This window comes from Ictidomys tridecemlineatus, chromosome 4 (assembly GCF_052094955.1).
Source record: "Ictidomys tridecemlineatus isolate mIctTri1 chromosome 4, mIctTri1.hap1, whole genome shotgun sequence".
In the NCBI taxonomy this organism is placed as follows: Eukaryota; Metazoa; Chordata; class Mammalia; order Rodentia; family Sciuridae; genus Ictidomys; species Ictidomys tridecemlineatus.
Genome location: NC_135480.1, coordinates 128440633 through 128457989, shown reverse-complemented (window position 1 = coordinate 128457989; position 17357 = coordinate 128440633). Strand labels below are relative to the sequence as shown.

The following is a 17357-nucleotide window of genomic DNA, read 5'->3' as shown; positions in this document are numbered from 1 at the left end:
AAATAACCCAAAAATTAAACAATGCGCCCCCCTCATTCTGTAACTCAGGCCCTTTACCAGCTCACAGATACACAAAGGGATCAGAGAGAAGAAAGGACATTTGGAGAGGAAGGTCTGGCTATTTCTTTAAAATAGTATCTGGATTCTCTCTACCTTGTCTTTTGGGATGGGTAAGATGTTAGCTTTGTCCCTTTAATGGAGAATTTGAAAGGTGTCCTCTGTAGCTGGGGGGCCTCTACAGAGCTAAATTGGATGTTAGGCTGGGTTCTGACTCCCTGGGGAGTCTAATGGGCATGACAAGGCTGATTCATTGCTTTGATGGCAGAACCAGAAAGGCTGTTTGCTATGTTGGGACTGCACAATCCTGATTTATTAGGCCAAGGATGTATGAAGTTTCTTGTTAGAATCCTTGGGGGGTCTCTATGGAGAGAGAGGTCCTGGGAACAACCCAGTAGGGCCACCTGGAAGGAGAGGAGATCCTATAAAGACAAGTGGAAGGAAAAGCCTCTAGTGGTCACTGAAGGAAGTGGGTCCTAGAGGAGAGTGGGCTTTGGCAATTCATAAGGCCCTTCCTCCAAGGAGGAGGGTCTCCTGCCCAGAGCAGGAAGCCACCTCCCTGAGTTGGAACTGTCCTGGCCTTGATCCCTAGATTTGAGGTTGGTAGAGAAGCAGGAAACAAGGAGAAAAGAGAAACACAAGCCAAATCTGGGATGGTAAGATAGAATCTTGGCTGCGTTCCTAGTTTTCATTATTGTATGGGCTGGGACAGCTTCATATTAAAAATACTTCTGGGGTTGGGATTGTGGTTCAGCAGTAGAATGCTCGCCTGGCATGTGCAAGGCCCTGGGTTCAATCCTCAGAACCACATATAAATAAGTAAAGAAAAAAAAGGTATTGTGTCCAACTAAAACTAAAAAATAGATATTAAAAAAAATACTTCTGTAACCTTTGGATCATTAACTAAGAGTGGGCAGAAGGGGCTTGAGGTTTTGGCATTTAATTCAAAATATGGGATAGATAGTTTCCATTGAATAAAATGGAAAGAATGATGGATAAAAAATTGTTGTATTTTGATTACAATCTGTAGGTCATGATTTTAATATGTTGGTTAGACAAAAAGTCAGAGCTAATTGTCCTTGATATCAAGGCAATTTTAAACCCCAATTTTTAGGTAGCAAAAGCCAATGAAAGACATTAGAGAAAATGAAAGCCTAATTAAAAAATTATTGGAAGTGTAATAAGGAAATGTAAATAGAGAGATACCAGTTGATCTAAATTAACCAGAAATAGATTAAAAAACAAAGGTTTATGCTTATCACAACATTTATAGTAGCAAAAAAATTCTGAATGTAGTGGTGCATGCCTATAATCCCAGTGACTCAGAGGCTGAGGCAGAAGGATCACAAGTTTGATCACTAAGCCTTGGCAACTACTTGGCAATCTACTCTGGTAGATTCAGTAGGTGAGCTATTGTCAAAATATTAAAAAATCAAATGAGCTGTGGATGGAACTCTGTGGTAGAGCACCAGAGCATCCCCTGGGTTCAATCCCTAGTACTGCAAAAAACAAAACAAAACAAAACAAAACAAAACAAAACCAAACCAAAACCAAAAACAAAAAACCAAAAAAAAAGGGGCTGGAGATGTGGTTCAAGCGGTAGCGCACTCGCCTCGCATGCGTGCGGCCCGGGTTCGATCCTCAGCACCACATACCAACAAAGATGTTGTGTCCGCCGAGAACTAAAAAAAAATAAATATTAAAAATTCTCTCTCTCTCCTCTCTCATTCTGTCTTTAAAAAAAAAACAAAAAAAAATGATAAAAAGCAAAAAATTGTAAATAAAATAAATGTTCAACCATAGAGGAACTAAAAAAAATTCATGATTGAATATATTTTGTAAATAAGATAAATAAGTTGTATTAGGAATATGTATAACTTGTGGGGCTTGGGCCATAGCTCAGTGTGTACAAAGCCCTGGGTTCCATCTCTAGTGCCACAAAAGCAAACAAGGAAACAAACATATGCCACCCCCCAAAAAAATAACTTGCATAAGAAAATGGTGTTGGCCAGGGGTGTAGCTCAGTGAAAGAGCACCTGCCTATTATGTAGAAGACTTGGTTTGATTCCCAATACTGCAAACAAAACAAAACAAACAAAAACCTATATTTGTCATTTTGTATTTATGAATAAAGTCTTTAAATAGGTACTGAGATTAGATTTCATGTTGCTGTTCCCTGACTGGTGCCAGGACTGAGCTTACTAACTGACCCTGAGGCCATGCTATTGAAAAGTGCTAGGAAGACCTAATGCCATTGGTGCAATGACTAAAACCTGTGCTATCTTATACTCTTAACCACTTTTTGATATGTAGGTGTCTCTCTAATGAAGTTCTTAGAAGGTTATTAAATCAATGTCTTTTTGGACCACATTTTATCATTCAGTATAACTTGAAATTAAGGCTACTGATTGTAGGGATGCTTGAACACATTTCAAATGAGTCATCATCTCATCTGGGCCTTGATTTCCTATTTGTAAAATGAAGACATCATAATGGATCGCTCCCAAGGTTTGTTTCTAGCTTCAATATCCCATAAATGAGGAAGCAATTTTAGAAGAAATTTTTGGAATTGTGTTGGAAAAAAATAATATCTCTCTTAATTGCAATAAGAGAAGCAATTGCATTTACCACTTCAGCCAGAACCAGTGGCTGTTCAGCAGCATTTTGCCTGGAGATATGATCTCATCAATTCGATGTTCATATTTGGCCATCAAGTGATCCCAGACAACAAAGAAGATGGCAGCCACGGTGATCCCAAAAAGAGGAAGCGCTCTGTGAAAATTCAGCACACAGGCTGCAATCACCAAAGCCAGGTAACCTGTCCAGGAGGCAAACACAGACTATGACCATCACTAAAGCCGCCTGGGCCCCAGCCTCCAGCCTTAATCTGGCGAAGGGAAGGTTTAATCAAGAACCCATTGAATGCAGGGTGCTCTAACGTGGGTACTGGCTCCTCTGGGGGAGGTTATTATTAACTTATTTATTTCAAAACAAATCCCTACTATTCACACCATGAAGACTAGGAGGAAATGTGGAGGGGCTTCCTCTTCCCTTTTGCCCTTCTACCTGTCCCTAATCCTTTGGCTAAAGAGAAGCTCTACCTAGATGTTAACCAACTCCCTCATTGAAGAGGACTGTCCAGATTGCAGCCTCACTGCTTCCTTCCCTCCCTCAAAACCCCCGGGTGCCCAGAAACCAAGAAAGACACAACCTTGGGGACCTAGGCCTTCTGGTTTCCTCAGGGCTGGCCTTGAGTAATCCTGATTTCTTTTTGCCAACACTCATCTCTCCAATATTAGTACCCAGTGAGGGGCAGCCCAGATACTTGATTCTGGTCACAGAAAGGGTATTATTTATTTTCTTACAGACTTTAATTCTTGAATCCTGATGCTCAACCATTTAGCTTTTCTCTTTTTACTCTCTCCCCGCCCCCATTCAGATTCAGTAGGTGAGCTACTATCAGAAAAAGTTTAAGTATTAAAGCAACACTGGACGGAGAGGTATTGGTTTTCTAGGTTTGCAGCTTAGAATTGGCCTAAGCTTGAGTAGGGAAATAAACCTACCAACAATCTCTAAGTGCTACAGTATTTCTAAGGAAAAGAGTGGGAGCAATGACTAGAGCAGGCTTTTGAAGAAGCAGATTCTCAGATGAGAATAAGGTCCCTGTTTTTAAAGGTCAGCAAGCTACAGTCTGCTGGTCTGTTCCTTGTTTTGTAAGTGGCAAGTACAAATACATTGTTTGCTTGTACTTGTAGTCTATACATAAAGTTTTATTGAAACAAAGCTATGTTTGTTTAAATATCGTCTGCCTGTTTTTATTTTTAAAAATTTTTTTAACCACACTGGCAGAGTTGCATTGTTTTGATAGTATGTATAATATGTCACCAAGCCTAAAGTACAACCTGCTACAGGGAAAGATTATCAACTTTACTGTTTCCTGTTTCAGCTGAGAACCAGTGACACTTGTGACACTGGTGGTACAGCAATCTTGGATTAATGTCTGTAGATTTGAGTGGGATCATTTACATTTTGTAGACAGAGTGTTCTTATTTATTTATTTATTTATTGGTACTTGGAGTTGAACCCAGGGTGCTCTACTCCTGAGCTATACCCCCAGCATTTTTACTTTTTATTTTGAGCCTTGCTTAAACTTGTTATCTTGCTTGCTAGAATTGCTGGTGTGTGCCACTGCCCCAGCAGGAGTGTTCTTTAAAATGGGATATGGAGGGAGTAAAAGCAGGAGATATTCTGGTTCTGCCTTCAGGCAAGAGGAGTGGGCTAGTTGGCTCTAGGCTCTACATCCTGTATTCACCTGCTACAAGTAGGTTTTTTTTTTTTGTGATCATCACTGTGTCTGCCAGTTACTCAAGTTTTTCCAGATTTGCATTAACCAATTCACCTCTCCAAATCCATATCACAATGACAAAGTCTTTGTGAGCCCCCAGAGAAGGGTAGGTGCTAAAGTTTGAATGTTTTCCCTAAAGTTAACTACTGGAAACTTAATGCCCAAATTCATATGTTAATAGTTAGGATTAGATGAAGTCTGATGGTGGGGCCCCACATGACATTAGTGGTTTTATAAAAAGAACAGAGAACCAGTCTAGCATGCATACTCTGTCTCAAATTAGGATTCCTTTTGCCACTTTATGGTGCACAAAGAAGGTCCTTGCCAATGTTAGCATCTTGACATTGGATTTCAAGCCTCTGGAACTGTGAGCTAAATACACCTCTATTCTTTAAAATTACCTATTCTATTGTATAAAATGATATTTATATTGCTTTTTGGTATTTACCTGTCAGTAAAATGCCCCAAATGATGTATCGAATAGTAGTTTTGTGTTTTTTATAAAAATCATAAACTGTATCGTACTTCCTTTCCAAATACCTGGAACACAAAAGCAAAAAGGCAGAGAGAAGTAAACATGAAATAAACCGTGATGCTAAGGCTACATTAATCTTTATAAAGCAAGCAAGAAAGCAACAAACGTTCACAAGGCATATGTCTTACAAAACAGAAATGGGAAATTTATTTCGTTTTAGACGAAAATCAGCCATGGGTTGGATTAATCTTCACAGAATTGAGTGTGCCAAACCCTGAGGAATTAGATGTAGAAAACATGTTCCTGGGAACAGAGCAGGGAAGATGAGTAACTAACTAAAAGCTGAGATACCCCATAATTCACTGCAGAATTGTCACCACCACAGTAACGTACATTCATGAGAACTCTGTGCAACTTAATCTTGTACCAAAGACAATTTAGTAATAAATCATTTGTTAGTAATAGCAGCACAATTTCTTTTAAAAGCTTCATGTAACAATTGTGCCCCACTTTTTTTGCAAAAAATTTTCACATAAATCTGAAGATTATGTGGTAAAATATGGTAAATCATAAGAGTCTTTCTAAATGGGAAGTTATCAGAATAGATCAGTCATAATAATGAGTATTATTGCATGTTACTCTCATTGTTATGTGTGTGTGAATATGAGTACTGAGCATTAGAAATGCTCTGGAAGATCTTGGGTGAATAAAAGTAGAATAAAGACCATGTTTTTCATGATCTATTTTAGGAAAAGCTAATAATATCCACCCTCAGTTGTGGATATGGTGTTTTTTAAAAAAAGTATCAGTGACAGAGAGTGACATTTAATAGGTACATCTGTCTGTTGTAGGTTGACTTTATTTTTAATTGTAGGGGATGTGTGTTGTTCATTATAGCAACCTGACTCCACAGAGCAGAGTGGTTGGAGAAACACACTTAGGTTATTTGGTTTATCTAGGCTGAACAATTTCCAAATGCCTGGTGTTTATTTCACTACCAATAACACAGTGAAACCTGAGTATATCTGACCATGAGAATTTCTCAGCCCCTTCTGGGTCAAAAAATCATAAAGTAAAATAAAGGATAAAATTCAGCTCAGTTTTTAGTGGTTAATATTCTTGATGGTTTATATGTGACAAGACCTCCCAACTCTAATTCTGACTGATTCTATAGATACCTTCTTATATATAAAAATCATATTCCTCAAACCCAGCAAGGTGCACATCCCTGTAATTCCAGCAACTCAGGAGACTGAGACAAAAGGATCATAAGTTTGAGACCCATCTCAGCAACTTAGTGAGACCCTTAGCAACTTAGCAAGACAATTTTTCAAAATAAACAATTAAAAATGATGGGATGTAGCTTATGGTAAAGTGCCCCTGGGTTCAATTCCCAATATAGGGAAAATATTCTTTCCGAGATGTAGAATTTTAAATCAATTTATATGGGATTTCCAAAATGGATAAATATTATAGTGTTATAATAAGAGTACCATACAATCTTGAACTAGGGATCAAAGGCTGAAATTCCAAGTTAGTTCTGTTTTTCTCTGGCTGATTGACCTTAGGTAGGTCACTTCTCTGAGCTTTTTTCCTGGTCCCCAAATTAAAGGTAATAATCTTGCCTCTCCTACATTATGGTAGGAACCTTGGTATACAAGGTAAGAGCAACAGTTTGTTGAGATTTAAAGTGGATTGAGTTTTGAGAAACCGATTGTTATTGATTGACATTAAGAAGATAAATTAACTACTTTTGTATGGACTGGAGCGATTACTTGGTAATTTGCACCTTCAATTAGAAGACTGTCCTGGGTGAATTTAAATCCAGATATTGGGTTCCCAGAACATCAGCCGTCTGAATTGACTACATTGATCATCCTAGAGCTCCATTAATTTTTCTGAAAATGGTGTTGGGTGGGTGGGGATGGGAGTGGTGACAGTTTCTAATAAATCATAACAAGTGTTAAAATTTAGAAGGGGATAAAACAAAGGGACTTATACAAATAGGAGCCCAGGCATCATTATTCCCTAGTTTAAATGCTCTACCCTTTCTGATGTGTGTTCTGGTCATCCTCCATGTCTTCTTCTTCTTCTTTCCTTAGAGAATCCTGCTCAATGTTGACCAACTCTTCACCCTGGAAATCATTAGAGCTGAGATGAAATTAAAAAAAAAATACTAGGCATTATGGACTCTGATCTCCTTAGCTCAGAATTCAGACCAAGGATTTCCAATAGGTCTTTTAAAATTGTTATGCAAAAAAATGTCTCCTATTATCTACTGCATAGACATTTTTTCCTCCTATAATTATGAGAAATTCAGGATCACACTTATCTCTCCCTTTCCTCCCAGAGGAGCCGTTGGCATTCTTTCCTTATGGGAACAGGCTCATCTTTCTGCTTTTTCTCCTGTCTCTACTGTAATTATTCAACACCAGTTCTGTTTTCAGGCAAGAGTTAAATGAAGTTTAATATCAGAGGCTGCATAAATCTCCCTTTATACTATACCAGCTCCAATTTCCAAAGGACTGAGATCAAAACTACTTTTATTTTTCTGGCAAGCTCACTGCTTGGTCTGCGGAGGTGAATCCTAGCTCAGCATCTTCAAGAGATGACAAACCAATGTTCCCTTGGGACATAACATCCTTCTATCACTTGGGTTGAAGGGGAATATTATTATTTCCCTTACCCAGCAAGGCCTGCTCTAATTAATGGAATGCAGTGTATACTTGAGCCATCTTTCGTGGACTCTCTTTCTAGGTGCACTCTGAGCTCTCAAATATCCACAAACCATCTTATTCCCAGGAAGGCACAGAAGGTTTTTTCCCCTTTCCCTTTCTGCAATAATGTCTCATCTGATAGGTCTGGCTGTTGTAACCAACAGCATGGAAACTTGTGGTGAGGGGTATACAGATGTAGAAACAGTTTTGAATGTGCACCAAGAGATAGGGTGTCAAATTTCAGCTTTTGTCATGTGTTATAACCACTGTGGCCTCTGATTCTCTGAACTTTATATCATAAATTGTTAGCATGCTTCTGAAAAGAAAGAATCTTCAAAGATCACATAGCCCTGCTGGGCGAGGTGACGCAAACCTATTATCTCAGTTACCTTGGAGGCTAGTGCAGGATCACAAGTTCAAGGGAGACCTGGGTAACTTAAACCCTGTCTCAAAATTAAAAAACAAAAACAAAACAAAACAAAACAAAAAAACGGAATGAGGTTACAGTTTAATGGTAGAGTATCTCTGGGTTCAGGCCCAGAACTAAAAAGAAAGAATAAAAAAGGTCTCTTCAGTCCTCTAATGCCAAATTCTGTTATACTTATGATTCAGATTACCTCATTTTCTGGGATGGACCCCAGAAACTAGGAAGGGGAGAACAAAACCTGAAGAAGGACCAGCTGAGTCCAAACTGAAAATGCTAAGAACAGGGGTAGAGATGATTCTTATTTCTTTATTTCCTTCTAAGATCTAGCTTCACCCATATTCAAAGTTTGGCTAACAGTTGTCAGATGGTTGTTATTTTCTTGCAGTGACAGTGTCCCAAGTTATCTACTCTTTATGCAAAGCCCAGCATTAGTATCCTTTTCTCTTTTTTCAATACTTTCTTATCTTTTTAAAAACACAACACCAAAAACCCCTTGACCCCTACAATCATGGGGCATCTTCCCTGCACCTTCTCTACCTGCAAAGAGTTGTCCCTTCCCTGTCTGGCCACTGCAAAGGGTTGCCTTTACTTTTCATGACCACTTCCCTACTTCCTGTTCACTGTAGAACCACTGTGATTATGTTTCTACCGACCAGCTTCTGCCAAAGTTAAACAGGGATTACTTTGCCAAATCCAGTAGCTATTCCTCAGTCTTTACTTTTCTGATTATAGTTGTAAATAAATTTTTTAATTGACTTTTTAGAGTAGTTTTAGGTTCATGGCAAAACTGAGATGAAAGTACAGAGATTTCCCATACATCCTCACACAGCCGCCAGACTATAACATCCTGCACCACAAGTGTATATTTGTTACTACTAATGAAGCAGCATTGACACATCATTGTCACCCAAAGTCCACAGTTTACATTTAAATTCACTTTTAGCGTTGTGCAGCTAACATATACTCACCATGGTAGCTTCATGCAGAATCGCTTCATTGCCCTAAAAATGCTCCTATTCACCCTTCTCTCCTCCCCAACTCCTAGAAACCATTAATCTTTTTACTCTCTCCATAGTTTTTCCTTTTCTAGAATGCCTTATATTTGGGATGGTATAGTATGTAGCCATTTCAGATTGGCTTCCTTCACTCAGTAACATGCATTTAAGATCCCTCCAGTTGTCTTCATAGTTTGATAGCTTTTTTCTTGTGCTGAAAAACATTTTGTTGTCTCAATGTACCACATTTATTTATCCTTTCCTACTGAAGGAAGTCTGCTTCCAAGTTTTGACAATTATGAATAAAGCTGTTATAAATGTCTGTGTGCAAGTTTATATGTGTACTTAAGTAGTTTTCTTTTTTGTTTATGGAAGAATAATTAACGGCACAAACACTTTTTACAATATATTAAGTGAGATACATTGCTACCTAATAAAAGGGATAGTATAATCTTAATATAGATGACACATGTTGGGTGCAGAGCAGGCTGAACTGTGTTGTCTGCAGGGCAGGCTGAACAGATGTTGGCTGCAAGATAGCCCACGCACTCAAACCCCCCTCTATCTGGTCCTTTATCACCTGTTTGCCTCAAGTCTGAACATTCAACCCCGCTCAAGGCTGAACACTTAACCTCCACTTGGGCTAACAAGGCAGCTTGCACACCCAGAGGCCCCATTAGATTTGGGCTATAAAAACTCCCTCCTGCCAGGACCCCCTCTCTCTTGCTCTCTCTCTCTCTTGCTCTCTTTGTCTTTCTTGTGCGAGCTCTCTCTCTCTTGCTCTTGCTCTCTCCCTCTTCATCTCTCCTCTTCTCCTCTCTCTCTCTCTCTCTCTCTCTCTCTCTCTCTCTCTCTCTCTCTCTCTCTCTCTCCCTTCTTTCCTCCATTTTTTTCTGTTTGTTGCACTGCTGCAATAAAGATCTTTTGGTTGCTCTGAGTGTTGTGGTCACTTTTCTTTCATTTGGTGCCAAAACCAGGTTAGAGGGTTAAAACCCACTTTTGGGTCCCTCTTCCTTTGGAAGTGCCACTCACCGGATGGCCTGAACCCATTTTCTGGATCGCCAGAACTACATCCACCACTGACCTTCGGTTGGTGAGTTTCCCTTTCCTGGAGTCCTAAACCCAATGGTGGTGTCAGGAGGATTTGGCCGTTGATTGTCCGGCAAACCTCTTTGCCCACCTGTGGGGAGGAAAACACCCCACCACAGCTTTTAAGGCTACGGTGGCCCTCAGGGACTCCTTCCTAGGGCAGATTAGATTCCTGGGTTCAAACTTATTCCCTTCCCTTCCCAGATGGTAGTTTCCCAGCATAGGCTTTGTAGGTCTTCCTAGAAGGACTCTGTAACTTCCAGGGACACATAACAGAGAACTGAACATCACCCCACCCAGACCTTCACCGTCTCAGTGGCTCTCCTAAAATCCTAGTCCTCACACCTTCAAGACTCGGCCACCAGAGAAAACCTTACCCTCCCCTTCCTCTCTCTTCCCCTGTCTCTCTCTTTCCCTTCTTTCCGGCCCTGGGAGTATCTGGCCTGTCCAGAAGGGGTCCCGAAAAGCCTTGGCCAAGGTCTCCCACTGCTCCGGCTCTGTCCAGGACGAGAGCTTCGACTGTCAGGATTCGGTGATGACCAAACCCTGCAGCTCGAACCTGCCACTAAGGCACTGCTGATTTTTGGCTCTAGCGGGGACACCCTTTTTGCCAATAAACCAGTTTCCTCCTTTTCTCTTCCACTATCTTTGCATCTCCTTCCCTCTCCCTTATACTGCGTTTGTGTCCCCTATGTTTGTGTCCCCTTCCCTCCTCTTTATACTACTTTGCGACATGGGTAATGTGTCCTCTCTGCCGGTGGACTCTCCCCTACAATGTCTCTTGGATAACCTCAAAACCCTCTCCTTGACACCTGACATCAAACCCGAAAAACTGATCAAATATATCACCCAGGCCTGGCCCACTTATCCCTTAGACAACCAAACAGATGGTGCCCCTTTTGGGTCCCTGGATTCTTCCATTCTAAGGGATCTCTACAATTACTGTGAGCATTCGAAAAAATGGGTAAAAAGCTGCTACATCAAAGCTTTCTTCTTGCTTGTGCTCTCTGCACCTCTTGCAGACCTCTGCAAATTTTTCTAGCTTGCAAACCAACACCCACAACCATTGATCCCCAATCTCCTCCTCCTCCGGACTCATCCACTACTTTTGACCCTACTGATGAATTTCCACCCTATCGCCCAGCTCTAATAGGTCCTCACCCTCAACCTTCTGCCCCAGCCCCTCCACTGTCTCCCCCACCTGAACAACCTGACTTCTCCTCTCCACTCACTAGATCAAAAACCTAAACAACCGCCTTTCCTCAAACCATTGCCTCTTTCCTGAGGTAGCAGGTACTGAAGGAGTCCCTCCACCCACTCACTCCTCTCTTCTTCTGTCAGCGCCCACATCAGGTCCCACCAGGTCCTCTTACCAACTAACCCACAGCTCAAAAAAGCTGAGGAGAGCCCTTGGACCCCTATCAGAGATCCGGTGAAAATGGCCTTTAAAGTTGCTTTGTCATCACTGAAAACAGGTTACTAAGAATTGTCCCTTACAGGCTTTTTGGGATATTCACTCCCATCCTCCCCTCTGCTCTACCTGTTCTACTGCTCAAGTTTTCCTTGTTAGGGAAAATCCTATTCTTTTACATCACTCCTTCCTCATTCTCAGATCCACTGAGCTGCCTTCCCGTCTTCCCCTCCTTACCCCGGCCCACAGAAAAGTCTTAACTGACCTTCAGAAATCTTCACCACGGCTGATGTTAGGACTTTCAGCAAAAGAATCTCTTCAAAAAAGTTTAATGTAGATAAACTTCCTATTTTCCTGTTGCCCTGTTTTACTTGGCCACTGTCTGGAAAAATCAGCACTCCAGGAGCTGGACACCCCCTTACTAGTTTTTCACAAAATATGTAAACAAGGCCTCTGGTCTTGAGCTGGGGCTTCACAGAGAAGGCTACATGTCTAAGATAAGGAAGTTACCAACTGGGCTCCATGATAACAGCTGGGGGGGGGAGAGGAGAGAAAGGGAAGAAAAAGCTCTTCCCTTCCCAGGTGTGTCCTTGGAAGGGTTAACTTGCCAGAACACACACACACACACACAAAAAAAAAAAAAAAAAAACCTTCTTTTTGTGAACTTCTGCAGAGTGTGAACTTCTGAGCCCCTTCCCTTACATGTTGGGTACAAAATTCTGAAACAACCTAAACTTGGGGTTCAGGGGATTAATTGATTACAACAGAAGCTGTGCCTTATGAATCTGGCTGCAACCAAATAAAACTATTTCCCTATCTTTAGTGCTATCTTAGGTGCCTTTCCTTGTCCATCCCTACAACAGTATAATTCTATATACTTAAACATTGTTCATGTTTTCATGAAATGGTCAACAGATGTGATTAATTGTGTGCTGCAAATAACAAAATATCTCTTGTTAAAATGGAATAATTTGCCTAAATTCAGTAATTTACAAGAATTGTTTCAAAGTGTGAATAAAGAAGGAGTTAACAGATAGGAAAGAGAAATTAGAAGGGTCTAAGTATGGATTTAATACAAGGAAAATGTGTTTCTGGATAAGAGAGTCTATTAAGTAAATAAGAGGGTTTAAGCAAGTGATGAAGAAGGTCTGTGTACGTGGGCTATATAGGTTTAAGTAAGTGCTAAAGAAGGTTTGTGTATACAACTATGGTTAAACAACAACTGTTATTTTGCAATATGTTATTTCTTTAAAAGCTATACTTGATTAATATAAAAACATTAATAATAATTGTGGTACTATTACTCTTCTTTGTATATTAAATGCATTCATATTTTCCAGGTATATGGCATTAAGATAGAAGCTTTAAAAAATTATATCAAGCTGGTGTTCTCCAAAAGGTTGCATGGTTATTTTAGGCTTATAAAAATAACATATTGGAGATTTATTTATATCATTTAATGTTCTATAACTGGACTTGTTATCAATAAGATTAATATAAAGTTCTATACACTGGGTACAATTTAAATGTAATATACTGTATTACCTAGTATTTATGTGACATCAAGCAACAACATATATAAACTTTATAAAATGATATTTAAAAACAAAGATTAGTTCGATAGTAGAACACTTTACCTAAGATTTATAAATCTTAGTCTTACCTGAGATAAGGCTGTGCTTCCCATCTTACTACATGTCAGAATGACTCCAAAGTAGGCCAGACTTTAGTTAAAGCCTAGTACTCTTAATTTAGGGTGAAACTGACTTTGCTGGATGTTTATGATCAAGACATAAAGTTAAATTAAAATGGCCAAGAAAACCAATATTTGGCTCTGGCCCTCTGAGTCAGTCTGAATCCAGGGAACAGGGAACTTCTCTAAAGAGCTTTGCAACTCTGGGCCACATAACCTCCTGATCAGGGAGATTATTGAGACCACTAGAGAATGAAAAGCCAACCAGTGCACTTGCTGTGAATAGGAGGGTCATCGGAGACAGGAGACATCCCTGATGCTTCCAAGGGAAGCCACATGGTCAAGCAAGACCTGGACCCATCCTAGCGCAAATGGCACTAGCAGAACTAAGAAGCTGCTCTCAAGTTCCCCCACGAGCGACCCCTATGGGAACTTGGCTGACTCTTAACAATAGATAGAAACAAAGTCAATTTTGAACAACTTGATCTTAAACACCTACCAAACAGTTAAGCCAAAACACAGTCATTCCTGGGAGTAGTGAAAGACAAGAACAACTAGAAAAGAGGAGACAGCAACTAAGCCAACAGGCTCCATGGGGAATGTTCAGTCAAGTATGGCCTTGGCTCCTCCCCCTCACAGGACCCCTATTAGTCCTCTCTATGTTTCTCCTAATAGGACCATGTCTATTAAATTGCCTACATAAGTTCCTGCAAGATTAGATACACAAATTCACCAACAAGTCAGTCAATCAACTACTTCTTTAAGACTACCAGCCCTGATGCCCAAGATTGAGACCTATGAATCATGACCAACTCCTCTGGCTCCAGAGACTCTGCCCATCTAAAACCTTCTCTAACCCCTTTTTCCAGTTTTCACAACCCCTCTTTCACTTCCTAGGAATGATAACTACTCTTTAGCATGTCCTCTCTGCTTACTCTGTCTGCTCTACAGTATCCCCACAAGGAAGAATCAAACCTAAACTCCTCACACCTCAGATGAGGAGCCACTAGCAGGCAAAGACTGGTAGATCAACTTCACTCATGTGCCTAGGCACAAAAAGCTTTGCTACCTACTTACATTAGTTGATACTTTTTCAGGTTGGATAGAAGCCTTCCCTACATCCAGGGAAATTGCTGACACTGTCACCTCCATCCTCATCCAGCAGATCGTTCCCAGGTTCGAACTTCCCACTTCCATCCAGTCAGACAACAGTCTGGCCTTCACTTCTCAGGTTGTTCAACTAGTCTCCAAAGGTCTCAACATAACTTGGAGGTTCCACATCTCCTATCAACCCCAATCCTTGGGTAAGATTGAGAGGCTTAACGGCATTCTCAAGGATCATCTCACTAAACATGCTATTGAACTCCGGCTCTTCAGGCCCAATCTCCTGCCATTGGCCCTCACCTGAATTCAGGTAGCCCCAAGAGCTCCCTCAGGCCTTAGCCCCTTTGAGCTACTCTCTGAGCGCCCTTTCTTAATTAACCAAAGCTTTCCAATCACTCCTTCTCCCCTTGTGTCCTACCTGCCTAATCTCACACTTCTATGCAAACTCCTAAGAGAAGATGCAGACCAGTGCCTTCCTGTGCCATTCATTGCCTCAATCCCTGCACAACCACCAACTGAATTGGACCCTCTTCAACTGGGTGACTCAGTCTTACTTCTGGAACTGCATTCTCAATCGTTGGAACCTCAATGGATGGGACCCCATACAGTCATAGTTACTACCCCAATGGTGGCCAAGCTTTTGGGCCACTCCCCCTGCTACCACGTCTCCCACCTTAAAAAGGCACTTGTTCCAAATGTCCAGTCCTGGACTTCCACCACGCCCACCAAACTCAAAATTTCTCGCCAGCCCTCTTCTTTTACTAATCATTATTCTCTCTCAAGTTTATATCTCAAACCACAAATACTGCTTCTACATCCAAGCGACATGACACCAGGATGACACCACCCACTCTCAGTTTATGGGTCAAGGCGATTGCCCTTCCACTGGCTGCAATTGGTCTGTCACCCTTAACATTACTGGATTCAACCAAGCCACCTCCAATACTTCCTACAGTCCCTGCTACAGAACTAGTGGCTGTTACCAAGAATCTCCTCCATCCAGGACTAGTTTGATGCCATCAAGGACTTGTGGCTTAAAGGAACTTTTATGGACTTTACCCCTACCACAGTAGTTGTCTGTAGCCACTGAGTGTTATTTCTGACTGCCCCGGTGTTCTCAGACCTGTCCCCCGAACATTCCTCCACTTCCCCTTCTAGGTCTAACGCCACCCACCATTAAGCAGGAAGTAGCCAGAGGACTTTATGCCATCCCTTGTGTCACTTAGAAAAGCAAAAAGGGAGGAATGTTGGGTGCAGAACAAGCTGAACTGTGTTGTCTGCAGGGCAGGCTGAACAGATGTTGGCTGCAAGATAGCTCATGCACTCAAATCTCCCTCTATCTGGTCCTTTATCACCTGTTTGCCTCAACTCTGAACATTCAATCCTGCTCAAGGCTGAACACTTAACCCCCCCTTGGGCCAACAAGGCAGCTTGCAGACCCAGAGCCCCATTAGATTTGGGCTATAAAAACTCTCTCCTGCCAGGCCCCCCTCTCTCTTGCTCTCTCTCTTGCTCTCTTTGTCTTTCTTGCGTGTGCTCTCTCTCTCTTGCTTTTGCTCTCTCCCTCTTCATCTCTCCTCTCCTCTCCTCTCCTCTCCTCTCCTCTCCTCTCCTCTCCTCTTCTCTTCTCTTCTCTCTCTCTCTCTCTCTCTCTCTCTCTCTCTCTCTCTCTCTCTCTCTCTCTCCCCTTCTTTCCTTCTTTCTTTTCTCTTTGTTGCACTGCTGCAATAAAGATCTTTTGGTTGCTCTGAGTGTTGTGGTCACTTTTCTTTCAACACATGAATGTGACTTTTTTTTTTTTGCCATAAAGACAGTCTAAGTTCCAAGATGTCAGTCATTGACTTTTTCCTTGGATTTGTTCTCTAAATTTTATTGCTGTGGATAGAACCCAGGATCTCAAGTATGCTAGGCAAGCATTCTACCACTAAGCTGCATCCCCAGCTCTGTTACCATGGTGATGAGTCCCTCAACCACTGTCCAGCTCTACCTGTTTGGTGTTTCCTTGTTCCCGGCTTTGTACAACTCGACTCCTAATTGAGCTGTTTCCGGATATGTCCTGGTTTTCAAGAAGTTCTTCATTCTAAGAAAAAGGTACAGAGTTCAAAAATAAAATGTCAGAGCTCCAACACAAATATTGTTCCATAAATGACACCTAGAAGAATTCTGAAGGATGAGATGTGGAAAGATTTGGTGTTCAGATGAAGCATCTGATTTAAGAAATTGCACCTGAATCAGGCTCAAAAACACAGGTGATTTTTGTTTTGTTTTGTTCTGATAGGAAAGATCTGTGTGTTCCAGGTTGAAGAAAAGGAAGAAGGACAAGTGCTCTCATTTAGGACAGATAAAGTCCTAATGAGCAGAGCTGGACCAGCTTGGGGGGGGCAGGTTTCCACTCTCTACCACTCACATTACATAGGTTTTGGACTTACAAATGGAAATAAGATGTGGTAAACCACAGGCCAAATAATTTTATTCTTAGATGTTGGATTTATGGGATGCTAATGTTTTGTGTGGTTTAAAGTAATGGCTGGGAATTGTTAGAATTTTAATTTTTGGTAACTTTGCCTTTAGTGGAGACGCAGAAAAAAGGCAATCTTACTCTTTTTTCATGTATCCATTTATAAAAACACCTTTAATAAACCAATATATATTACTTTTGGAATTCAAGAAGAATACTTGAATTTATTTTTAGCAGCTGATATTTTAGCACTTTAAATTTGCAAATAAATCAGAAGTCTCCTCTAACACATTTATGAAGATTAACCTGTTTATGTTAAACCTAATTTACTCACTTTTAACTGTTAACTTTGGGCTACCCATGAAAACCAAGATATCAGACAAGTGGAGTTAATAGTAGAAGCCATCTTTTCTGCTGAGGAAAAATCCTAGAAACAATGGATATTACATCCTGAACATTTTATAGAAACCAACACTGTATTGATTGCCTGACCATCTAGAGAAATTTATGGGTTGAATTGAACATTTTATAAAACTACTTTTTAAATTATACATGACAGTAGAATGTATTTTGACATATCCTATAT

General features: G+C 40.8%; 1 protein-coding gene across 8 annotated transcripts in view; it reads right to left on the bottom strand.

Moving 5' to 3' along the window:
* The window catches only part of LOC101974187 (solute carrier family 28 member 3), a 117618-nt gene that overhangs the window by 27305 nt on the left and 72956 nt on the right, over positions 1-17357 (bottom strand). For 5 of the 8 annotated variants that reach the window (XR_013438023.1, XM_078047397.1, XM_078047401.1 and 2 more), the window contains 4 exons: positions 16301-16393; positions 6924-7012; positions 4851-4942; positions 2686-2875 (listed from right to left, as the gene is read on the bottom strand). Coding sequence is in view for 7 of the 8 variants with exons in the window: in XM_078047397.1 (XP_077903523.1) it covers positions 2686-2875; positions 4851-4942; positions 6924-7012; positions 16301-16393 (464 nt within the window). In the remaining variant the exon portion in view is untranslated. Of the gene's footprint in view, positions 1-2685; positions 2876-4850; positions 4943-6923; positions 7029-11781; positions 11889-16300; positions 16394-17357 lie in introns of those variants that run through there. The other 3 variants (XM_078047403.1, XM_078047404.1, XM_078047402.1) reach the window with 3 other exon arrangements.